Here is a 27,561-nt window from a genome sequence, read left to right as displayed (position 1 = left end):
ATATGGACTAATAATACGGTGCAAACTCTGAGAATTGAATATGGGAGCATGAGTTATCAGGGGAAGGCTTATGTAAACATTCCCAGGTTGTAAGCTCTTATAGCTGTTGTATCTAATCATGAGTTGTAACAGTTATTTCTAAATTCTGAGATGCTGAGCTATCTGTATATGACCTGGTCAGTCCCTGGAGCTTCAGGTGTCTGTGTGGCACCTGGGACCCGGAGCCAGAGTTTGGCAGCTGTGAATGTCAGCCTTGCCCTGTGCAGCAACTGTTAAAAGAGGCTGAAAAGGAGATCAGACTTCGATTGGAGATACGAACAAAATGGACACGGTTGAGAATGCTGCAGATCAGACTAAAGGGGAGAGGATGATAATAGCTGTGTCTCAAAAATTCAGCTTCTGTGTGAGACCAAAAAGGAAGAGATGTTTATTTGGTGCAAAATCAATATTTTCTGTAGTACACTATACAATTTAACTTGTATGTAAGTTAACTGAAACACCATAATTACATGGAACTCTGAATAAAGAGTGAGATCTGGTTGCTTTGTACAGCTTAGTAAAAAACCTCAATACATCTCAGAGCAATTTGGGCAAAAAGTAAAAAGTATTTGCAAAACTCCCTTGAGGTACAGATGAAAAATGCAGAAACATTAAAATTCCCCAGCTGGGAATTCCTGATATTCTCACAAGCATTGGGGACTACCAGTTTAGTAGGCCAACCCTCAACCTTGGGGCTTGCCCTTATGAAGCTTGTTACTGCAAAGAAGAGGCTAACTCTACTTATAAATATGCCTGAGAGTCACCCCCAGAGATTCTCTTTTGTTGCTCAGATGAAGCCTCTCTCTCTAAGCCAACTCAGCAGGTAAACTCACTGCCCTCCCCTCTACATGGGACGTGAATCCCAAGGGTATAAATCTCCCTGGCAACATGGGACATGACTCCTGGAGATAAACCTGGACCCAGCTTTATAGAATTGAGAAAGCCTTCTTCACCAGAAGGTGGAGGAGAAATGAAACAAAATAAAGTTTCAGTAGCTGAGTGATTTCAAATGGAGTTGTGAGGTCATTCTGGAGGTAATTCCTATGCATTATATACATATCCCTTTTTAATTTTTAGCTTATTAGAATAGCTAGAAGGAAATATCTGAAATTGTTGAACTGCAATCCAGTATCCTTGATTCTTGAAGATGATTATCTGACTGTATAGCTTATATGGTGTGACCGTGTGATTTTGAGGGCCTTGTAGTTTATACTCCCTTTACCCAGTGTATGAACAAATGAGTGGAAAAATGGGTACAGGGAGTAGATGAATGGTGGGGGGGAAGGAGGAGTGTGGGATGTTTTGGGTATTCTTTCTTACTTTTATTCTTTTGTTTTTCTTCTTATTTTTATTTTTTGAGGTAATAAAATGTTCAAAAGTTGATTGTGGTAGTAGGTGAAAACTATGTGATGGTGCTGTGAATAACTGTTGTATACTTTGGATGAATGTATGGTATGTGAATATATCGCAGTAAAACTGAATTGAGGAAAAAAAAAAAAAGAAAAAAACAGAACAGATGAAAATTCCTGGAGGAGGAAGATGGAAAAGGAAGCTTTTTCCTGGGAGTGAAAAATGGTGTACAAATGGTGCATTCTCAAAAATTGTACCATAAATGCAGGGCAAAAATCAAATAAATCAGAGGTGAAAAAATTTTGATCAGTAAATACAAGTTACATCAGAGGTCTAGAATAAGTTGAACCAAGTGTCAAAGAAGAGTTATAACGCAAAGCCAATCAACAAGAAATCCCCAGGCAAGAGAGACAAAGCAACCTCTAGAATAAACTAATCATGAAAATCAGATGCCTAGAAACCAGGAAAAAATCACAAGAAACAATAAGAAACATGAAGATATGACCAAGTCAAAGGAACAAACTGAAACTTCGAATGAGATATGGGAATTAAACAACTAATTAATGATGTTCCAATCTCCTAAATCAATTCAATGAAATGAAGGAAAATGTGGCCAAGAGATGTGGGATATAAAGAAGACACTGGGTGAGCATAAAAAAAAAATCTGAAAGAATGAAAGAAAAAAAAAAAGCAGAACTTCTGCAACTGAAAGGCACAATAGAAGAGATTGAAAAATACAAAGGAAACATACAACAGCAGACTTGAAGAGGCAAAAAAAAAAGTATCAGTGAACTAAAGGATAGGGTATCAGAAAACATTATAAACAAAAGAACAGATGGGGAAAAGAAGGGAAAAATGTGATCAGGGTCCCAGGGAACTGAATGACAGCATAAAGCACATAAACATACATATCATGAATGTCCCGGAAGGAGAATAAAGGAGAAAATGGGCTGAAAGAATACTTTAGGAAATAATGGTCAAAAATTAACCAACTCATAGAAAGACATACAGGTCCAAGAAGCACAACGTATTCCAAACAGAATAAATCTGAAAAGACCTACTCCAAGACACTTAGTACTAATCAGAATGTCAAATGTCAAAGATAAAGAGGAATTCTGAAATCAGCAAAAGAAAAGTGATTCATCACATACAAGAGAAACTTGATAAGACTAAATGCAGATTTCTCATGCAAAACCATGGAGACAAGAAGGAAGTGCTGTGATAAATTTAAGATACTGAAAGAGAAAGACTCCCAGTCAAGAAGTCAACATCCGGCAAAACTGTCCTTCAAAAATAAGGGGGAGTTTAAAATATTCACAGATAAACAGAAACTGAAAGAGTTCAATAACAAGAGCTGTGTCCTACAACAAATACTAAAAGGCGTTCTACAGGTTGATAGGCAAAGATAGGAGAAAGAGGCTTGGAGGAGAGTGTAGAAATGAAGAATATCAGCAGGGGAAATTAAAAGGGTAAAAAGAGAGAAAAAATAAGATATGATATATAAAAGTTTAAGGATAAATTGGTTGAAGAAAGCATTGCCTTTACAGTAATAACATTGAATGTTAATGGATTAAACTTCCTAATCAAAAGACATATAGACTGGCAGAGTGGATTAAAAAAAAAAAAGATCCATCTATATGCTGTCTACAAGAGACTCACTTGAGACCCAAGGATACAACAGGTTGAAAGTGAAAGGTTGGAAAAGATATTCCATGCAAACATTAACCAGAAAAGAGTGGGAGTGGCTATACTAATATCAGACAAAATAGACTATAAATACAAATCTGTTATAATAATTTTACTTTTTTAAAAAATGTCAAAAGAGACAAAGAAGGATACTACATACTAATAAAAGGGGTAATCCCCCAAGAATAAATAATAATCATAAATATTTATGACTCTTCCCAGGGTGCCCCAAAATACACGAGGCACACACTGGCAACACTGCAAAGAGAAATGGACATCTCTATAACAACAGCTGGAGTCTTCAATACACCACTCTCATCAATAGATTGAACATCTAGATAGAGGATCAATAAGAAAATAGATCTTGAATAATATGATAAATGAACTAGACTTAATAGATATTTACAGAATATGGCACCCCACAACAGCAGGATTATACATTCTTCTTGAGTGCTCATGGATCATTCTCCAGGATAGACCACATATTGGGTCAAAAAACAGGTCTCAACAAAGAGGCATACAGGAGACTCTTAAGCACAGTTACAGGCAGGCCTAGCCTCTCCTTTGCAGCAAGAGTCTCCCCCTGAGTACCTCTCTGTTGCTCAGATGTGGTCTTCTCTCTCTAGCTAAGCCAACTTGGCAGGTGAAATCACTGCCCTCCCCGCTACGTGGGATCTGACACCCAGGGGAGTGACTCTCCCTGGCAACGTGGAATATGATACCCAGGAAGGAATCTAGACCTGGCATTGTGGGATGGAGAACATCTTCTTGGCCAAAAGGGGGATATGAAAGGAAATGAAATAAGCTTCAGTGGCAGAGAGATTCCAAAAGGAGCCGAGAGGTCACTCTAGTGGGCACTCTTATGCACAATATAAACAACCTTTTTTAGGTTCTAAAGAACTGGAGTAGCTAGCAGTAAATACCTGAAACTATCAAACTACAACCCAGAACCTTTGAATCTTGAAGATGATTGTATAAAAATGTAGCTTATGAGGGGTGACAATGTGATTGGGAAAGCCATATGGACCACACTTCCCCGTGTCTAGTGTATGGATGGATGAGTAGAAAAATGGGGGAAGAAAAAAAAAAAAGTGACCCAGTGTTCTTTTTTACTTTAATTGTTCTTTTTCACTTTAATTTTTATTCCTATTATTTTTGTGTGTGTGGTAATCAAAATGTTCAAAGTTAATTTTGATGATGAACACTCAACTATATAATGGTACTGTGAACAACTGAATGTACGCTTTGTATGACTGCATGGTATGTGAATATATCTCAATAAGTTGAATTAAAAAAACAACAGGTCTCAATAATTCTAAATAACTGGGATTATACAAAGCACTTTCTCTAATCATAATGGAATGAAGCTGGAAATCAATTACAAGAGGAGGACTGGAAAATTCACAAATTTATGGAGGATAAATACTCATTAATATTCATAAACAATCACTGGGTCAAAGAAGAAATTACAAGAGAAATGAGTAAATATCTGGAGACAAATGAATATGAGAATACAACATATCAAAACTTAGGGGATGCAGGAAAGGCAGTGCTGAGAGAGAAATTTACTGCCCTAAATGCCTGTATTAAAGAAGAGCTAAAATCAAAGAAATAACTGCACACGTGGAGGAAGTAGAAAAGAACAGCAAACTAACCCCAAAACAAACAGAAGGAAAGAAGTAACAAAGATTGGAGCAGAAATGAACGAAATTGAGAATTAAAAAAAAATAGAATCAATAAAAACAGGGTTGGTTCTTTGATAAGATCAATAAAAATGTTAGGTAGACTGACAAAGAAAAAGAGGGAGAAGATGCAAATAAATCAGACATCATTGATCCCATAGAAATAAAAGAGATCATAGAGCATACTATGAGCAACTGTAAGCCAACAAACTAGACAACTTGGATGAAATGGATAACTTCATAGAAACACAAGAACAATCTAAACTGACTAGAAGAAATAGAAAGACCTAAACAAACCAATTACAAGTAAAGAAATTGAATCAGTCATCAAAAACCTCCCAACAAATGCCCAGGAATGACTATGGTCTGTTAATTTCTGACGGGTATAGTAGGAACAAGTTCACAGAAATGTTGCTATATTAGGTTACTTTCTTGGGGTAAAGTAGGAACATGTCGGAAGTAAAGTAGTTAGCTTAGGCTAGATGTCTTTTTCTTCCTCCCTTGTTACGGTCTCTTTGAAATGTTCTTTCATTGCAGGTTTTTTTAAATATTTTTTATTTTTTTTTATTTTTCATACAGTTGATTTAACAAAAAAAAAAAAAAAAAAAAAAAACAAGTAAAAAAATATGCAGAGCCCCCTTGAAGAGCTGGTGGAGAATGCAGGGGTATTGGCCTGCCCTACCTCGATGGTTGCTAACATGCCCACAGACATAGGAGACTGGTGGTTTGATGGGTTGAGCCCTCTACCACAGGATTTGCCCTTGGGAAGACTGTTGCTGCAAAGGAAAGGCTAGGCCTCCCTATAATAGTGCCTAAGAGCCTCCTCCCAAGTGCCTCTTTGTTGCTCAGATGTGGCCCTCTCTCTCTAGCTAAGACAACTTGAAAGGTGAAATCACTGCCCTCCCCCCTACGTGGGATCAGACACCCAGGGGAGTGAATCTCCCTGGCAACGTGGAATATGACTCCCGGGGAGAAATGTAGACCCGGCATCATGGGATCGAGAACATCTTCTTGACCAAAAGGGAGATGTGAATGGAAATGAAATAAACTTCAGTGGCAGAGAGATTCCAAAAGGAGCCAAGAGGTCACTCTGTTGGGAACTCTTACGCACAATATAGACAACCCTTTTAGGTTCTAATGAATTGGGGTAGCTGGTGGTGGATACCTGAAACTATCAAACTACAACCCAGAACCCATGAATCTTGAAGATGATTGTATAAAAATGTAGTTTATGAGGGGTGACAATGGCATTGGGAAAGCCATAAAGACCACACTCCCCTTTGTCTAGTTTATGGATGGATGAGTAGAAAAATAGGGGAAGGAAACAAACAAACAAACAGACAAAGGCACCCAGTGTCCTTTTTTACTTTAACTGCTCTTTTTCACTTTAGTTATTATTCTTTTTATTTTTGTGTGTGTGGTAATGAAGGTGTCAGGGATTGATTTTGGTGATGAATGTACAACTATGTAATGGTACTGTGAAAAATCAAATGTGCGATTTGTTTTGTATGACTGCATGGTATGTGAATACATCTCAATAAAATGAATATTTACAAAAAAAAAAAAAAAAAAAAACCTCCCAACAAAGAAAAGCCTGGGACCAGACGGCTTCAAAGATGAATTCAACTAAGCATTCCAATAAGAATCAATACCAATCCTGCTCAAACTCTTCCAAAAAAATTGAAGAGGAGGGAAGGTTACCTAAGTCATTCTACCAACATCACCCTAATACCAAAGTCAGACAAAGGTACTCTAAGAAAAGAAAATTACAGACCAATTTCTCTAATGAATATGGATGCAAAAATCCTCAACAAAATACTTGCAAATCAAATCCAACAACCCATTAAAAGAATTATACACAATGACCAAGTGGGTTTTATCTCAGATATGCAAGAGTGTTTCAACACAAGAAAATCAAATAATGTACTACACCAAATTAGAAAATCAAAAGGGAAAACCCATATGATCATCTTGATTGATGCAGGAAAGGCATTTGACGAAATCCAGCTTCCTTTCTTGACAAAAACACTTCAAAGGATGGAAACAGTAGGAAACTTACTAAACATGATAAAGAGCACATATGAAAAGCCCACAAGTAATATCCTACTTAATGGTGAAAGACTCAAAGCTTTCACTTTAAGATCAGGTATAAAACATGGATACTCATTGTAACCACTGTTATTCAATATTGTGTTAGAACTTGTAGCTAGAGCAGTTAGGCAAGAAAAGGAAATAAAAAGCATCCAAATTGGAAGGGAAGAAGTAAAACTTTCACTATTTGCAGATGATATGATCCTATATTTAGAAAGTCCTGAACAAAAGCTACTAGAGATAATAAACAAGTTCAGCAAAGTGGCAGGATATAGAATCAATATGTAAAAATCAGTACTGTTTCTATACACTAGTAAGGAGCAGTCTGAGGAGGAAATCAAGAAAAAGGTTAGTTTTACAATAGCAACTAAAAGAATCAAATATCTAGATATAATTCTAACCAAGGATGTAAATTACTTGTATGCAGAAAACTACAAAACATCGATAAAACAAATCAAAGAATACATAAATAATGGAAGGATATTCCATGTTCATGAATTAGAAGACTAAATATTCTGCATTTATAAATAATATAAATGCAATTCCAACCAAAATTCCAACACCTTCTTTGCAGAAATAGAAGAATCAATCATCAAATTTATTTAAAAGGGTAAGAGGCCCCAAAGAGCCAAAACCATATTGAAAAAGAACCAAGTTGGAAAACATATATTTCCTGATCTTAAAACTTATTATAAAGCTACAGTGGTAAAAACAGCATGGTACTGGCACAAGAAGAGACACATGTACCAATGGAATCTAACTGAGAATTCAGAAATAAAACTTAACATCTATGGCAAATTGATTTTTGACAAGTCCATTCAATTGGGAGAGACTGGTTAATCTCTGCAACAAATGGTGGAAGGAAAACTGGATATCCACAAGCAAAAGAATGAAGGTGGACCATACCTCACACCACACACAAACATCAACTCAAAATGGATCAAAGAATCCAAATAAAAAAACCAGGACTATAAAAATCCTAGAAGAAAACATAGGGAAGCATCCACAGGACCATGTGTTGGGCAATAGTTTCTTACTCAACTATACATCCAAAGCAGAAACAATAAAAGAAAAAACAGATAAATGATATCTCATCAAAATTAAACTCTTTTGGGCCTCTAATAATTTTAACATGAAATTAAAATGACAACCTACACAATCGGAGAAACTATTTTGAAATCACATATCTTACAAGGTTTTAATATCCAAAATAAAGAAATCCTACAACTCAACAACAAAAAAGACAAAAAGACAAACAGCCCAATTAAAAAACGGGCAAAAGACTTGAAAAGACATTTCTCCAAAGAAGATATACAAATGGCCAAAAAGCAAATGAAAATATGCTCAACATCATTAGCCATTAGGGAAATGCAAAGTAAAACTACAAAGAAGCACCACTGCATACCCACCAGAATGGCTACTAGTAAACAACAAAACAAAACAAAAAAAACAAATCTACAGTCTTAGAGAGATTGTGAAGAATTGTGTGCACACATACATTGCTGGTGGGAAACGAAACTGGTAAAGTCACAGTAGAAGACAGTTTGGCAGTTCCTCAGAGAGTTAAGTATAGAATTACCAGATGGCTCAGGAATCATATTTGTAGGAATATACCGAAAAGAAGTATAATTAGGAACTCAAGCAGATATTTTCACACTGATGTTTATAGCAGCATTATTCACAGCTGCCAAAGACGTAAACAACCCAAGTGTCCATCAACTGATGAACTGGTAAACAATATGGGGTATATACACACAGTGGAATATTACTCAGCCATTAAAAGGAATGAAGTACAACAGAAGGGTATATGGGAAAAATCTACATTGCATACTAGGGACTATAATTAATAGGAATACCATACTAGTATTTCACAACTACCAGGGACAAATAATTGAGGGCTAACAGGAGCTACAAGATGTTTTGGGTCATGAGAATTGTTTGAACTGGAGAGTGATGAGGATTGTAGAGCTAAGTGATGATAATGTGAGATATGGATGGATTATCGCGGACAAAACATATGCTATGTGAACTCAGGAACCCTCTGCTTTATGAGTCAAGCCCTTGATATTGAGGCTTGCTCAGGTGAAACTTATGGTTGTAAAGGGGAGGCTAAGCCCACCTATAATTATGCCTAGGAGTCACCTCCAGAGAACCTCTTTTGGTGCTCAAATGTGGACTTCTCTCTCTAAGCCTAACTGCAAATAAATTCATCACCCTCCCTCTGACATGGGAGAGGACCCCCAAGATGATGAGTCCTCCTGGCAATGTAGAACACGAGATTCTGGGAATGAGCCTAACCCTGGCATTGAGGGATTGCAGGTGCCTTTTTGACAAAAAGGGGGAAGAGAAAGGCAACGAAATAAGGTTTTAGTGGCTTAAGAAAATTCAAACGGAGTCAAGAGGCTGTCCTAGAGGTTACTCCTATGGAAGCTCTACCTAGATATGCCAAATGACCACAATATGGTAAACCCAAGTCAACAGTAGTCCTGAAAACCTTAAAAAATACCTGGTTCCTTATCTGGGACTCCTTAAAAGTTTCACTCACTAAGTTTATTCTTCAGAGACTTAAATCCTTTAGAGTGCTCTTATGCCAGCTAAGTCCCAAAACCCAGAGGCAATAGTCTCTTCAAGAGCATCAACTAGAAGTGTCCCCTTTGCTCATAAAGTTGACACCCCTTTTCAACATGAACAGGTTAGGGTGGTCACTGCCTAGACAACCCTGAAGATTGGGAAAGTGATTAAACTAGAGGAAGGGGAAGCAATAGGCAAGATGGAAGTTAACAAAGAATTATGAATACTGAATCTTTATATAAATTTTCTTTTTCTTAGTTGCTAGGGTACGAGAACAGCTAGAAGGAAAGAATTGAAATGGTGGAACTATAACACATACCATCCCTTGAAATTTGATCTATAGCTACTTGTTAAGCTGTAATTTGAAAGCTGTACCTTTTGGTATATATGTTATATTTCACAATAAGGAAATAACTGAAACTATGGTACTATAACTCATAAAAACTTTGGAAATTTCCTATATATCTACTTGTTAAATCATACTTTGAAAGATATTACCTTTGTGTATATATGTTATATTTCATATTAAGAAAATAACTGAGGAGAACCTAAGATGGCGGCTAGGTGAGACAGGGCTAAAAAACACCTCTGTGAAAAATACTAGATAAAAGCCAGAAAGTGACCCAGAACACCAGTCCCAGCGATGCAACAGCTGGACACAGTCTGCTAAATCCACAGGGATGGTGCATTTGGTGAAACCGGGAGTCTGCGTTGTGAAACGAGTGAGTGAGCCGCCTGAAAGTCTGGTGGCCACGCTGCTGTGTGGGGAAACTGTGTGTTGGCGTTTGGAGATGGACTAGTTCTTTAAAAAAAAAAAAACCCAGGAGCAGCTGTGCCAACGCCTCAATATCTGGCATGGAAGACAGACCTTCTCACACCTGCTGCTAATTGTCTCAGAGCCAGAAGGGCAGAGGGGACCCAAAAGGAGAAAGAAACCGCGCCCCTTGCAGACACCTTCCCAGCAAGCTGGGGACGCTCCTGCCCGGGGCTGGAGCCACAGCCTAGAGCCACAGCAAGGGCCCCAGTGTGACAGGGAGTGTTTCCCACAGCACCACGCACATGCCACAATATCAGCCGTGGACAGTGGCCTTTAGTGCACCCGCAGCTAATTGTTCTGGAGCTGGGAAGGCGGAGCTGTGTGAAAGGGGGGAAATTAACATGCCCCATTCAGCCATCTTTACAGCAGGCTGGGAACGCCCCTGCACGGCCAGGCGGCCCAGGGCTTCCCTGGAGGGCTGGCGTGCACTTGTGACGTGGCACAGCCTTCCCTCAGCAGAGGTCCTGGAAGAGCATGTCTGAAAAGGGGGACCCGCTCAGAAATCCCAGGGATCCTACGCCAATACCAAAGACTTGTGGGTCAGCGGCAGGGACAATCTGTAGCAAGACTGAAATGAAGGCTTAGATTCTTGCAACAGCCTTAAATCTCCAGGAGCACCTGGGAGGTTTGATTCTTAAAGCTGCCCTGACTTCCAAACCACTCAGACACACACCCCTCATTCAGGGTGGATAGCACCAACAACATACCCAAACTTGGTGCACCAATTGAACCCCACAAGAATCAGACCCCCACACACTACAAAGACAAAGTTGGGGAGAACTGACTTGAGGGGAATAGGTGACTCGCAGATGCCATCTGCTGGTTAAAGAAAGTGTACACCACTAAGCTGTAGATCTGATAAATTAGAGTTAGAGTTTTTCATATTCTGAAAGAACCATATCAAGTATAGCAAATTCCAAGAGGCCAAAAACAACAGAAAATTTTAAAGCATATGATAAAAACAGATGATATGGAGAACCCAAACCCAAACACCCAAATCAAATATCAGAGGAGACACAGTATTTAGAGCAATTAATCAAAGAACTAAAGACAAACAATGAGAGCATGGCACAGGATATAAATAAAGGACATGAAGAAGAGCATGGCACAGGATATACAGGACATGAAAAAGATCCTAGAAGAACATAAAGAAGAAATTGCAAGAGTAAATAAAAAAAATAGAAGATCTTATGGAAATAAAAGAAACTGTTGACCAAACTAAAAAGATTCTGGATACTCACAGTACAAGACTAGAGGAAGCTGAACTCAGTGTCTTCAAGGACCACAGAACAGAAAATGAAAGAACAAAAGAAAGAATGGGGAAAAAAATTGAAATGGATCTCAGGGATATGATAGATAAAATAAAATGTCCAAATTTAAGACTCATTGGTGTCCCAGAAGGGGAAGAGAAGGGTAAAGGTCTAAAAAGAGTATTCAAAGAAATTGTTGGGGAAAATTTCCCCAACCTTCTACACAATATAAATACACAAAGCATAAATGCCCAGCGAACTCCAAATAGAATAAATCCAAGTAAACCCACTCCAAGACATATTCTGATCAGACTGTCAAATACTGAAGAGAAGGAGCAAGTTCTGAAAGCAGCAAGAGAAAAGCAATTCACCACATTCAAAGGAAACAACATAAGACTAAGTAATGACTACTCAGTGGCCACCATGGAGGCGAGAAGGTAGTGGCATGACATATTTAAAATTCTGAGAGAGAACAATTTCCAACCAAGAATACTTTATCCAGCAAAACTCTCCTTCAAATTTGAGGGACAGCTTAAATTTTTCACAAACAAATGCTGAAAGATTTTACTAATAAAAGACTTGCCCTACTTCAGATACTAAACGGAGCCCTACTGACAGAGAAACAAAAAAAGGAGAGAGAGATATAGAAAAATTTAACAGACATATATAAAACATTACATCCCAAATCACCAAGACACACATTCTTCTATAGTGATCACAGATCCTTCTACAGAATAGACCATATGCTGGGACATAAAACAAGCCTCAATAAATTTAAAAAAAACTGAATTTATTCAAAGCACATTCTCTGACAACAATGGACTACAAATAGAAGTCAATAACCATCAGAGACATAGAAAATTCACAAACACCTGGAGGTTAAAAATGAGGAGGAGATGAAAACATTCCCAGATAATCAAAAGCTGAGGGATTTCATCACCAGTAGATCAGTCCTATAAGAAATGCTAAAGGGAATCGTGAAGGCTGAAAGGAAGGCACACTAAACAATTGACTGAAACCACATGAAGGAATAAAGATTTCCAGTAAAGATCACATGGTAAATATAAATACCAATACTACTGTATTTTTGATTTGTAACTCTACTATTTACTTCCTACAGGATCTAAAATACATAAACTCTAATGAAAAATCAGTAGTTTTGGACTCAATGTAAAATATGTAATTTTTGACAAGAACTATATAAAGGTGGGGAATGGAGGAGTATAAGAACATAGTTTATGTGTCCTATTGAAGTTAAGTTGGTATCAAAGAAAAATAAGGTTATGGATTTAAGAAGTTAAATTTAAGCCCCACAGTAAACACAAAGAAATTATCAGAGAATATGACCATATAACCATAGAGATGAAAAGTAGAGTATGGGTTATGAGAAGTGGGGGAAGGGGCAATGGGGAGTTAAGAAATGAGTGCAGGTTGCTGTTTGAGGTGAAGGGGGAAAATTTCTAGTAATGGAAGGTGGGAAGGTGACAGCATTACAACATTCTCTATGTGATTAATCTCACTAATGGAATGCTAGGGAGGGGGTGGAATGGGAAGATTTAGGCTGTATATATGTTTCCACAATTGAAAAAAAAAAAAAGACAGTCTAAATAGATGACAATTGAATGCCAAGGATGATCCTGGATGGGATCTGAGGATGGAGGACAGGAGGCTCAAAGGGACACAGTTGAGACACAAGAAAAAAAAAAAAGGAAATATAGAATGTAAGCTTTGTATCAATGTTGAATTTCTTGAACTTCTTAGCTGCGTTTAGTGGGATTGCATAAAAGAATGTTCTTGTTCATGGGAATTGTATAGCTGAATTATAGTGTTTGTTCAAGGATGTATGCAGCTTGCTGTCATACGTTCAGAAGACAGAGCAATAGATGATGATGATAGGGAGGGAGGGAGGGAGGGAGGGAAAGAAAGAAATGGTGTGACAGGATGTTAAAGTTGGTGGATCGGGGTATTGGGGGAGGGAGGTCAGGGTATGCTGGAATTCTGTGTATGGGGTTTGTATTGTTTTTGCAACTGTTTCTATAACTTTGAATTTATTTCAAAATAAAATTAAAAAAAAAAAGAAAATGCAAAAAAAAAAATTTAAGCCCCACAGTAAACATAAAGAAAGCATCAGAGAATATGACCATAGAGATGACAAGTAGAGTATGGGTTATAAGAAGTGGGGGAAGGGGCAATGGGGAGTTAAGAAATGAGTGTAGGGTCTCTGTTTGGGGTGAAGGGAAATTTCTAGCAACAGATGATGGGAAAGTGATGGCATTGCAACATTCTAAATGTGATTAATCCCACTAATGGAATGCTAGGGAGGGGGTGGAATGAGAAGATTTAGGCTGTATATATGTTTCCACAATTGATAAAAAGTCTAAATAGAAAATGACAATTAAATGCCAAGGATGACCCTGGATGGGATCTGAGGATGGAGGAGAGGAGGCTCAAAGGGACACAGTTAGGACATAAGAAGAAAAATATATATATATATATATATATATATATATATATATATATATATATATACAGAATGTAAGCTTTGTATCAATGTTGAATTTCTTGAACTTCTTAGCTGCGCTTAATGGGATTGCGTAAAAGAATGTTTTTGTTCGTGGGAAATGTATATGTGAATTATATTGTTTGTTTAAGGATATGTGCAGCTTGCTCTCATATGTTCAGAAGACAGAGCAATAGAAGAAGGATGACAGTGAGGAAGGGGGGGAAGGAAAGAAAGAAATGGTGGTGTGACAGGATGTTAAAGTTGGTGGATCGGGGTATTGGGGAGGGGGATCAGGGTATGCTGGAGTTCCACGTATGAGGTTTGTATTGTTTTTGCAACTGTTCCTGTTAAGTATGAATTTATTTCTAAGTAAAATTAAAAAAAAAAAAAAAAAAAACCGAAACTGTGGAACTGTAACCTATAATAATATTTTTTTTTAAATTTGCTCTCTAATTACTTGTTAAATTGCACTAGGATATCACTTCTATGTATATATGGTATATTTGACAATAAAGTAGACCAAGCCAAAAGAAAAAACAAAAACAAAAACAAAAACAAAGAAAAACACCACTAAATAATACTTTCAAATGGCTCTCTCTATTGTCAGTTATACTAAACCCAATAAAATTATTTCTATAATTTAAAAAAAAAAGGAATGAAGTTCTGATACATGTGTGCTGGTTTGGAACTGTAAATACTCCAGAAAAAAACATGTTCTTCAACTTAATTCATTCCTGCAGATGTGAATTCATTTTAAGTGGGACATTTTGATAAGATTACTACAGTTAAGGTGTGGCGCACTTCAATCTGGATGCATTTTTAGCCTATTACTGGAGTCCTTAATAAGCGGAGTGAAATTCAAACAGAAGGAGAGAAAACTATGGGAAGCAAGATGATACTTAAAGAAACCTTGGAAGATAACAGAAGCCAGGAGAGGGTGCCATGTGCATTACCATGTAACAAAGGATGTAGACCAAGGATCATCAGCAGTCAGCCCCAGAATGTGTCTTCAGAAAGAAAGCATCACCTTGATGACATCTTGATTTGGACTTTCTCTTGGCCTCAAAACCATGAACTAATAAATTCCCATTGTTTAAACCAACCCATGGCATGACATTTGCTTGAGCAACCCAGGAAACTAAAACAAGATGTGCCAACATGAACAAACCGTGCAGACATCATGTTAAGTAAGCTAAGGCAGACACAAAAAGACATATATTGAATGATCTCACCGATATGAAATAATTAGAATAAGCAAACTCTTGGAATCAGAGCCTAGAATATAGATTACCAGGGGATGGGGCAGCGCTAGGGAATAGGAGTTTATGCTTAAAATGTACAGAACTTCTTTTTGAATGATGGAAACATATTAGTAATAGATGGTGGTGATGGTAGCAAAACTGTGAACATAATTAACAGTACTGAATTATATGTTTGAATGTGGTTAAAAGGGGAATTGTATATATGGTACTAGAATAAAAAAATTTTTTTAAAAAATCCATGGAACTGTACAACACAATGAACCATAAAGGTAAAATTATGGACTATAGTTAATAGTACAATTATAAAAATGTGCTTTCATCAATTGTAACCAATGTACCACACCAATGTAAGGTGTTAATTATAGCACAGTATAAAGAAACCCTGCATTTGATTGATGATTTTTTCTGTAAACCCACAGCTTCTCCTATTAAAAAAACAAAACAAACAAACAAACAAGACATGACCCAACTGTATACTGTTTATAAAAGACTTACCTTAAATTCAGACATAAGTAGTTTGAAAGGAAAGGATGGGAAAAAAATGCCATGCAAATAGTAAACACAAGAGCAGGGTAGCTATACTAACATCAGAGAAAACAAACTAAGTCAAAAAACTACTATATGGGACATAAAGAAGACCTCTATATACTGATAACATTAACAGGAGAATGGATAAAATTTTACATAGTTATTCAAAGGATTACTACACAGCAGTGAAAATGAATTAGAACTACATATATTAATCTTGGCAAATCTTAAAAAAATGTTGAGGGAAAAAAGCAAACTGCAAAAGTTACATGTGGATAATGGTATTTATTTATCTGTAAGTTCAAAACATATATGGTGTATGTGGATATATTTCAATAAATTTGCATTTAAAAACCATATATGGGTACATAATACATAGTAATATATATTCTGGCTTTAGAATAGGGGTTAATTTGGAGATGTGAAAAAAGGGGAATGAGATGACAGTGCATCAACTTTATCTGCACGTTTTAGTTCTTTTTTAAAAAGTAAATACAGAAAAAATGTTAACATGTAGTATTTAATTGCTAAATATTTATTAAATCTGGGTGTAAGAACATAAAAATTATTATATTTTACTTTCTATAGTTTCATGTTTGAAACCATCCACAATTTTAAAAAATGAAACATAAAGAATTAGGTGAAAGATGAAGTTACTCATCCCTGACTAGCACAGAAAAAGTTCGAGCACCTTCTACAAATTATTAGCAATTCTCCACAAACAATATTTTATAATATCTGAGATATTTGGTCACATGGAAAGGCCATTAATTTTTTAATCATAATTCTACTATCAAGAAAATACTCAAAAGGATGGTCCCAATTTTTAATTGTAAATGAAGCTAGGATGATTATCTTTGTGCATAATCTCTATCAATATTTCCAATTTTAAGTATAAATTTTGGAAATACTGGGTAAAGGGCATAAATAAACTTGAAATACAAATGTTATATCAATTCATAGTGGTAAATGAAAATAGCTGTATTTTTGTTGCTTCAACAGTGCTCTATGCTGGATTATCATTTTAAAAAAAATCTTTGTCAGACAATAAATATATAATCATTTTTTTTTCTATCTTCATTTTATTGAGATATATTCACATACCATGGAGTCATACAAAACAAATCGTACATTCAGTTGTTCACAGTACCATTACATAGTTGTACATTCATCACCTAAATCAATCCCTGACATGTAATCATTTTTATATCATTTATATTTCTTCTTTATTAGAAGTTACATTATTTACATCTTTATTAATTTATTTTTTATTTTTTATGAACTGCATTTTTACAACTTTTCCACATTTATTTATTTGTATGAGCTCTTTAAATATTTAGGATTACTAACCCCCTATGCTTTCATTGTGAATATAATTCCCTGTCTGAGGCCTGAATTCTAATTTTATTGGATGAAATTCAAAGGCTCATATTTTTATGTAGTTAAATATATAAACTTTTAATTTGCAATTTCTTCTATTGTGTGTTAATTTGGAAGACTTAATAACAATTTGATCTTTTTTTTTTTTTTTAACTTTTTGGCTTAAACAATGGGAATTTATTAGCTAACAGTTTTGAGGCTAGGAGAAGCCCAAAATCAAGTCATCCTCAAGGGAAGTCTTTCTCCCAGAAAACTGGCCTTCTGGAGATGGCTGCTGGTGAACTTTGGCCCTTGGCTTTTCTGTAACATGACAATGCACACGGAACGACTTGATCTTTTTCATTTAACTTTTAAAATCCATTATGTTTCCTTTTTTTCTGTCACCATAAACCTGTTCTGTTTTACTGTCTTACCCATTAATGGAAGCAAGCTAAAAACCTGAGAACCTGAGAATGCTTCCGTCTGTTTTCCCTTGTCAGGTACAGGAATGAATGTCCTGGGCTAAGTTTGAAGAAGAGCAAGCTCTTCTCTGGCCTTGTCACTACCATGTACCTTTATAATCACAGAATGGAATATGACTCTTTCTGTCTGTCCAAGCCTTGTTGGAAATTCAGACTTAATGCTTTTTTCCTAGAATCTCAGTGACATGTATAGTTTTAAATCTGCTGAGGTTTAAATAATTTAATATACTTGAAAGTATACTATAAACTATAAAGTGCAAAATAAGTATTACTAAGAACAACAATTAATAGTAATAGCAGGATAGAAAGAAATTTTAGAAATACGGCATGAGACAAAAAAGTAAATTCACTAGAAATCTCACCGAAGATCCAGACCAGCTTCTTTCCAGAGTAAATCCATCAAGCGCAGCATTTGGAGTGTCAACATATCCTGTCGTAAGTCTAAGAGACAACATACTGCTTCATTATAAGTGCTTTCCATTTTATGCCTGACAACTCATTAACTCAAAGTTCAGTCAGAATTAAAAACATTGACAATTTTTTTTCAAAATTTGAATGTTGGAAAATTTATTTTAAAACTTATTCCCTGGTTGGTTAGTATGCCCTGTAACACTATTTTGGGAATTAAGTAAAATAAAAATTGTTGTTTACCAGGTATAAGCTACTGTATCAGGTGTCAATACCATTTTATTGCAATTCACATTGCTAAGTTTTCCCTCCTTTTTTGTTTTTAGGGCTGCACAGGATATTGTTAAGAATTATATGAAGCCATTGCATCATGGTCCACAAAACTGTAATATCATATCCAAGGATAATTTCTAGTTAACAGGATGTGAGTCAAAGTAGTGGCATCCACATAATGCCATTAATATGCTCAAGTGATTAAATGGTTAGCAAAACCTATGAGATCTTTTTAAAGTTGTTAGCACATACTATGTTGAACACATTTAAGTTGTGCTATCTTACTTAATTCCTTTTAATAATCATGAATACATATACTATACTACTCATGGACACGAAGTATCTTAAGTTCAATGAGTTTTATGTGGTTTGTCTGCAGTCACACAACTAACAAGTGGTAGCAATCATGACTGCCTTTTGGTTGGTACGATTACCTCAGAGACCTTTCCTTTTTAAAGTATAAATTGGTCAGATATTTTAATTAAAGTACAAAACTACTAGAAAAAAATCAACATTGTTATCACTGAATCAGGATGTATGAATACCATTATAGACAATATTCTCTTATATTTCACAAGCATTTTATCAAAAAAGCAGAGACATTTTATTTTATAGAAAACAGGCAGATTTAAAAGAATAGTGTATGTAAACAAACTACAGAAGTAAAGTCTTTTTTCAAGGGGAATAAAAGTGATGTAGGACATGCTGAGTTTGACCTTATGACAATTAATAGCTTCCTTTTGGCTGTCAACTACACATTTACACATCATATTTTAGATAAAGCAAATGGATAACAAATGAAAACTACTACAGAATTTGACATGGCAAAAGCCTCAGTACTTACCATCTCCATTTTTAAAAATCACTCCAACTGAATCCTCACCAAACACCTTATTATTATACACCAGCCACAAAGGCTTCATTTTGGAATCCATGTATTTGCACTTTTCAACACTGAAATCAAACAAGGGAAAGTTAACCCACTTCAATTCAAAGATATGACAAGATTATTATTATTTTACCCTGAAGTACTAGGCTTAGGCAAGGGCCTCCTCTGTTCTTTTCAGGTCTGCAAGAAGTCAGAGCTAGAACATTTTCCCCTGGGAAGAAAGAAATCTTGAGGGCAGCCTTGGCTGACATGCACTAAGGCCAGATGAGGGCTAGACTACAATCATGAGGGCTGAACTACAAACTCTGGATATGTCCTTTCACTACCGTCTCCATTTAAATTCTTCCTCTCCTTTCTTCATTCATCCTTAGCTTTGTATTATTATATTTAGTGAATAAGAAATCTGAGCACAGATTGTGGTGATAAATGTACAACTTTAGGATGATACCATGAACAACTGATTGTACACTGTGGATAAATGTATGGTATGTGAATATAACTCTATAAAATTGTAGGAAAATATATATATAGGAGTAAAAGTGTTGGGGAAAACATGGTGAGAGGGATGATGCCTCACCAATATGGACTAACTACAATGTGTAAACTCAGAATTGAATCTTAGAACATAGCCTAACGTGGACACAATAATTGTAATAGTCCCTAGATTGTAAGCTCTTACAGCAGTTAACTCTATCCCTGAATTGTAAGGCCTATCTCTAAACTTTGAGATGCTGATCCCCTAGCATATAACCTGATTGGTCTCTGGAACAATGCATATCTCTGAGACTCCTGAAACTCAGAGCTAGAGCTCGGCAGATATGAATGTCAGTATTAGTGCATACAGCCACTGTCAAAAAAAAAGAAAAAAAAAAAAAAGCTGAAAAAGAACCCAAACTTCAATTAGTGATATGAATGAAGCAGGTCTGGTTAAGACCAGGGCAAGCCAGGCGAAAGGATAAAGGTTGAAACTGATTGTCTTTTAAAACTTCAACTTTCATATGAGACCAAGGGAATAGATATCTATTTGGTACAGGATCTAAATTTTCTAAATGGTACAACTCTACAGTTGATTTGTTCAGACACCACAATTGCATGGAACTTTGAACAGGAAGTGAGATACGGTAGGTTAGTATAGGCTGGAGTGAAATAGCGACACATCCTAGAGTAATTTGGGCAGACAATAAAAAATATATTTACAGCCTCCCCCTCCCCAGCCCCGAGGATCTGGGGGAAGGTGCGGATGTGTTGGACATCCTCACCTGGACTGGTGTTGATGTTGTCACGAGCATCGGGACTGGCGGTTTGATGTGCTGAGCCCTCGAGCATGGGACTTGCCCTTATGAGGCTCATTACCACAAAGGAGAGTCTAAACTTGTATGTAATGGTGCCTAAGAGTCTCTCCCTGAATACCTCTTTGTTGCTCAGATGTGGCCCTCTCTCTCTCTAACTGAGCCATCTCGACAGCTGAACTCACTGCCCTCCCCGCTACGTGGGACCCGACCCCCAGGGGTGTAAATCTCCCTGGCAATGCAGAATATGACTCCCGGGGATGAATGTGGACCCGGCATCATGGAACTGAGAGTATCTTCTTGACCAAAAGGGGGATGCAAAATGAGACGAAATGGTTTCAGTGGCTGAGAGATTCCAAATGGAGTCGAGAGGTCACTCTGGTGGACATTCTTATGCACTACATAGATAACACCTCTTAGGCTTTAATGTATTGGAATAGCTAGAAGTAAATATCTGAAGCTACCAAACTCCAACCCAGCAGTCTGGACTCCTGAAGACAATTATATAAGAATGTAGATTACAAGGGGTGACAGTGTGATTGTGAAGACCTTGTGGATCACACCCCCTTTAGCTAGTGTATGGATGAGTGGAGGAATGGGGATAAAAACTAAAGGACAAATGGGGTGGGATGGGGGGATGATTTGGGTGTTCTTTTTTCACTTTTATTTTTTATTCTTGTTCTGGTTCTTTCTGATGTAAGGAAAATGTTCAGAGATAGATTGTGGTGATGAACACATAACTATGTTATCATACTGTGGACAGTGGATTGTATATAATGGATGATTGTATGGTGTGTGAATGTATTTCAATAAAACTGAATTTAATAAAAAAAAAAGAAAGAAATCTGAGCACATCACTGGATAAAAGTTAGGAATATTATGAAATCCTTGATTTCTTAAAGACAGAAAGATCAATTTTGAATACTGATATTATACAGAACATAAATTATTACTTTTCCATTATTATTTTGTAGGGAATGAGAAAGTGAAAAATGTGTGCAAATTCATTCAAGATCTCATTTTAAAATAGGCAAGCCAATTTCTCAATAATTTAGAATGGATTCCAATATCTTCTTAAGTGCAATTCTCAACTCTAAGAAATCAATAATATAGAAAAATTCAGTTACACATTACTGAAAGGAAATTAACTTGTAATAAGTTTCATAAAATCCACAGGTAAATTTAGCTGGTAGGCATACACTTTACTGAATACAAGTACTTCAAATATTCAAGGACTTCAAATATTTTCCTTCTCTAATTACATTCTACTTAATGGGGCTGACGGCTGGCCCTACCACTCCCTAAGGCAGTGATTTGGAAGTCTTTTCTGCATTATTATTTTCATAAGAGTCCCACTAAGCACAGCAAAAACAGCCACTTACTGGAGTTCTGAGAGGATGACACAAGGGTTCAGAGGTGACTGCAGATCAGAGAGAGCTTCCCGGTAAGCATTCTGTTTCAGACAGGTGTGCATGGCCTCCTTCCCTTTGGTTCTGTTCAGCTTCATTGCATTCAGTTTGATTAAACTATTTAAAGTTTTTAACTTATTGAGTGCTTCAACCTGAAAAACAAGATGCCACAATCCCAAAATGCATTGGTGGTGAAACATGTTAAATATGCATTATCATAAGACCATTTTAATCAAAACACCCCCCCCCCATATAACAACCAGCTAAAGTAAAAAGTTTTTTGACTTATGACAAGTAGTTCACATATAGCAGAACAAAATTATTTTTATCACTTACTGCTTAAAGTACTGTTTTGCAAACTTTTCAGAAACTTTTTTCTTAAATGAAATCTTACAGAAAAAATGAAAGATCATGGGTTTTTTTAAAAAATAAGCCATTGTCTTTTTCTTTTATTTGCAATTTTATTGAAATATATTCATACACCATACAAACCATCTGAAGTAAACAATCAGTGGCTCACAGTATCATCATATAGTTGTGCATACATCACCATGATCAATTTTAGAACATTTTCATTACTCCAGAAGAGAAATGAAAATAAAAAAGAAAACCCAAATCCTCCCATACCTTTTATCCTACCCCCCCCCATTATTGACCCACAGTATTGGTGTAGTACATTTGTTACTGTTGATGAAATTATATTAAGATATTACTGTTAACTACAGTCCATAGTTTGTAACAGGTACATTTTTTCCCATATACCACTCTATTATTACTCCTTGTAATGGTGTTGCACATTTTTTTCTAGTTCATGAAAGAACTTTTTCATATTTGTACAGTTAATCACAGTCAACATCCACCATAAGATTCACTGTTGTTACACATTCCCATGTTTTAACCTTGAACTTTCCTTCTGGTGACATACATGACTCTAACTTCTCCTTTCAACCACATTCAAACGCAATTCAGTACTGTTAGTTATTCTCACAATAACCTGCTACAATCACCTCTATCCATTTCCAACCATTTAAATTCAAACTAGCTAAACATTCTGCACATAATAAGCAGCCACTCTCCATTCTTTAGCCTCAATCTATCCTGGTTACCGACATATTTTATGTCTATGAGTTTACATATTAAAATTAGTTCACAATGAGATCATACAATATTTGTCTTTCTGTGCTGACTTATTTCACTTAACATAATGTCTTCAAGGTTCATCCATGTTGTCACATGCTTCAGGAGTTCATTCTGCATAATGCTGAATAATATTCCATCATAAACCATGGGTTTTTTAAGAAGATAAGCATGAAGCTTAAACTCCTCAGAACTCTGAAGCTCACTAAATAATACAATTTCAATTATTCCATTTAGCCTACTCCACAGAATAAGAAGAAAAACATGTGTAGAAATAACTCTAGGATTCCTGAAATTCAATCTAAAACATCTACTTCTTGTCATCACTCTTGTATGACATCTTCCCAGTATTTTCTCCTTCCATTAATAACATAGTTAAAATGGATTATTGTGTAATAAAATAAAATGAGAATATATCAAGAGTATTTGTTGTCCCAGTCTAAATTACTACTTGCTAATTCCTGAAGTGTGTTTTAACAATGAGGTAACTCTGATTATCAAAACTTAGGCAAATCCAAGAAGAACAGATAAGCTATCATGGGTAAATTTAATGTTCTGGGAATGCCCAGGAATGACTATGGTCTGTTAATTTCTGATGGGTATAGTAGGACCAAATTCACAGAAATGTTGCTATATTAGGTTACTTTCTTGGGGTAGAGTAAGAACACATTGGAAGTAAAGTAGTTATCTTAGGTTAGTTGTCTTTTTCTTACTCCCTTGTTATGGTCTCTTTGAAATGTTCTTTTATTGTATGTTTTTTTTGTTGTTGTTTTTAATTTTTTTTATTTTTCATAGTTGATTTAGAAAAAGAAAAAAAGTTTAAAAAGGAAAAAAATATGCAGAGCCCCCTTGAGGAGCTGGTGGAGAATGCAGGGGTATTGGCCTGCCCTACCTCGATGGTTGCTAACATGCCCACAGACATAGGGGATTGGTGGTTTGATGGATTGAGCCCTCTACCACAGAATTTGCCCTTGGGAAGACTGTTGCTGCAAAGGAGAGGCTAGGCCTCCCTATGGTTGTGCCTAAGAGTCTCCTCCCGAATGCCTCTTTGTTGCTCAGATGTGGCCCTCTCTCTCTAGCTAAGCCAACTTGAAAGGTGAAATCACTGCCCTCCCCCCTACGTGGGATCCGACACCCAGGGGAGTGAATCTCCCTGGCAACGTGGAATATGACTCCCGGGGAGGAATGGAGACCCGGCATCGTGGGATGGAGAACATCTTCTTGACCAAAAGGGGGATGTGAATGGAAATGAAATAAGCTTCAGTGGCAGAGAGATTCCAAAAGGAGCCGAGAGGTCACTCTGGTGGGCACTCTTATGCACAATATAGACAACCCTTTTTAGGTTCTAATGAATTGGGGTAGCTGGTGGTGGATACCTGAAACTATCAAACTACAACCCAGAACCCATGAATCTTGAAGACAATTGTATAAAAACGTGGCTTATGAAGGGGAACAGTGGGATTGGGGAGGGGCCATAGGGATCACACTGCCGTTTGTCTAGTTTGTGGATGGATGAGTGGAAAGGTGGGGGAAGGAAACAAACAAACAAACAGACAAGGGCACCCAGTGTTCTTTTTTACTTTGGTTGCTCTTTTTCACTTTAATTATTATTCTGGTTATTTTTGTGTGTGTGGTAATGAGGGTGTCGGGGATTGATTTTGGTAATGAATGTACAACTATGTAATGGTACTGTGAACAATCAAATGTACGATTTGTTTTGTATGACTGCATGGTATGTGAATATATCTCAACAAAATGAATAAAAAAAAATCTTAGGCAAAATCAACTTATGCAAATAGTACAGGTAGATTAACAATGGCCAACAAAATTGAACTCATTATGTTTAAAAGTCAACTTTATTATTTAATAACTAAAGGTATTTCTGCCATATTGTATAAAATTCACAAGAAACCATCTCCTCACCAACCATAAATGTGAAGGAGGTGAGTATATTTTATTATCATGCCATGATGCAAACTGCAAACAACTAAGAATAAAAACAGACTGAAATATGTATATCCTATACCAATTTAACAAACACAGTGTTGAATTTCCATGAATAGGAGATTTGTTTTATACTATGTTTTCATTTTAGAACTCTGCTTCTGTGCAAGGAAAACACCAAGACTCTTTATGAAGGTGAATTCAGTCACAGTTTCTACAGATAGTCTGAGACAGCACTCACAGGAAACTGGGAAGGTTCTATACAACTTGATGATAAAATTAAGTAGGCTGAGGCTTGCCAAGTTAGCCACCTCTCAAAATTCCAGACACTCCATTTCTCAACAATTCCAGGAGTTGTACAAACATTGGTGACAAGAGAACCAAATGAGAACTAGGCTATGCAACAGGAACTTTTTTAAGTATTTCAAATTTGAATTTCTTCCATGTTTGTATAGTTGGGAATTTTCATGCCCTATCTCTAGTTGCATTGACATCTATTTCCTGCAACAGTGTCCCAAATACCCCATGGTACATACACCTTATCTTTTTACTTATGGGTTTACAGTGATAACAAGAACTACCAGGTAAAGGGTAGTCTTCCTCTTGCTATTTATCATCCAAGAAAAGTAAGGAAAAATATTGTATGATTCCATTTACATGAACTATCTAGAACAGACAAATTCACATAGACAGAAATTAGATTAGAGGTTACCAGGAGCTGGGAGGAAGGAAGAACGGGGAGTTATTGCTTAATGGGTACAAAGTTTCTATTTGGAGTGACGAAAAAGTTTTGGAAATGGATGGTGGTGATGGTTGTACAATAATGTAAACATAGTTAATGTCACTGAATTGTACACTTAAAAAACGGTTAAATGCTTTTAGGTTGTATATTTGTTACTACAATAAAAATTTTTAAAATGCCATACCACCAAAGAGTAAACCCTAATGTAAACTATAGACTATAGTTAATAGTACAGTTATAATAGCATTCTTTCATCAGTTGTAACAAAGTTACCACATTACTGCAAAGTGTTAATAACAGAGGGTATATGAGAACTCTACTTTCAGCATGATTTTTGTAAGCTTACTAAAACATCTCTGATTTTAAAAAATCTATTTAAAAAAGGTGGAAACGGTAAATTTTATGTTATACATATTTCACCACAATAATTTTTTAAAATAGGAAGTTCCCATTTTAATTACCAGAGGGAGCTGATATGAAAAAAGGGTAAAACACCAAAGAGGTACAGGAATGAATGGAATGTTAAGGGTTGGGGAAACAAAACGCCTTCAAATGAGATAGGTTAGAAGAGATAGCAAGAAAGGCTTTGCCACAAGGCAAAACTAATGTGCTAGGAAACAAAGCCTAGGAGAGACTGTTTAATACTAGGGAAAATTTGAACTAAGTGGAATGAATATACCTAGTTTCAAGTTATATCAGCTAGATGAAACTAACCTGCTAATACTTATCAGTCATAACATAGACATATAAGTCATCACAGTAATAAGTAGCCTGGCAGTAAACATTTGAGACTCATTTCTCCACAGGCCTGGTAACACTTAAGTTGATAATACTTTCTTCAGTGCTGAACTACATCTGTGAATTTTTCTCTACCAGAATCATAGTCTCCCTCCACCTAGCTAACATGAACTCACCACAACTCACCACAACTGTCACCTCCACTGAGAAGTCTTCCCTAATGCCCTAAGCTGGATTAAGTGCCTCTCCTCTGTGCTTCCATAACACTCTGGTAACAACACTTCTATCATAATACTTAATCAATGATTTGTGCACCTGCTGTAGGGACTATATAAACTCTTTGATGGCAGGAATAACGGCTAAAGTGCCTTCATATTGCCAATGCCTAACACAAATCCTGGCATATAGTAGGTTCTGAGTAAATGTGTATCAAATCCCATGAAGAAAACATACTAGTGTTAGGTTAGATAATACTTGAGTCAGGAAAAGTTATTGCTAGAGAACAACAGCAGTTTGTTGATGTGTGTAAATGAAGGACTCGGGCATGGGGAAGCTAGAATAAAGGGTAGGCTTTTTTTTTTTTTTAATTCAATTTTATTGAGATATATTCACATACCATACCATCACCCACACAGTACAATCAACTGTTCACAGCATTATCATACAGTTGTTCATTCATTACCACAACCAATTTTTGAACATTTTCATTATCATATACAAAAAAGAATAAGAATTAAAGTTAAAGTCAAAAAGAACACCCAAAACATCCCATACCCCCCCATCCCTCCCTATTATTCATTCACTTTTTGTTCTGATTTGTCTATTCATCTGTCCATACACTGTATAAAGGGAGTGGGAACCACCAAGTTTTCGCAATCACACAATCACACAGTAAAAACTATATAGTTATACAATCATCTTCAAGAATAAAGGCTACTGGGTTGCAGTTCAACAGTTTCAGGTGTTTCCCTCCAGCTACTCCAATGCACTAAAAACTGAAAAGGGCTATCCCTATAATGCATAAGAATAACCTCCAGAATGACCCCTCAACTCCATCTGAGATCTCTCAGCCTCTGAAACTATTTTGTTTGATTTGTCTTCCCTCTTTTGGT

At 36.3% G+C, this 27,561-nt stretch overlaps 1 protein-coding gene across 8 annotated transcripts in view; it reads right to left on the bottom strand.

The window, feature by feature from the left end:
- The window catches only part of PIK3CB (phosphatidylinositol-4,5-bisphosphate 3-kinase catalytic subunit beta), a 281,740-nt gene that overhangs the window by 19,118 nt on the left and 235,061 nt on the right, over nucleotides 1-27,561 (bottom strand). For 7 of the 8 annotated variants that reach the window (XM_037843941.1, XM_037843928.1, XM_037843969.1 and 4 more), the window contains 3 exons: nucleotides 21,862-22,040; nucleotides 19,146-19,255; nucleotides 17,983-18,076 (listed from right to left, as the gene is read on the bottom strand). In XM_037843941.1, the coding sequence (XP_037699869.1) occupies nucleotides 17,983-18,076; nucleotides 19,146-19,255; nucleotides 21,862-22,040 (383 nt within the window). The remainder of the gene's footprint in view (nucleotides 1-17,982; nucleotides 18,077-19,145; nucleotides 19,256-21,861; nucleotides 22,041-27,561) is intronic. The other variant, XM_037843954.1, reaches the window with a different exon arrangement.

This window comes from Choloepus didactylus, chromosome 1 (assembly GCF_015220235.1).
Source record: "Choloepus didactylus isolate mChoDid1 chromosome 1, mChoDid1.pri, whole genome shotgun sequence".
NCBI classification, from domain to species: Eukaryota; Metazoa; Chordata; class Mammalia; order Pilosa; family Megalonychidae; genus Choloepus; species Choloepus didactylus.
Note: the sequence above shows the minus strand (reverse complement) of the source record. Positions and strands in the feature narration are given on the sequence as shown.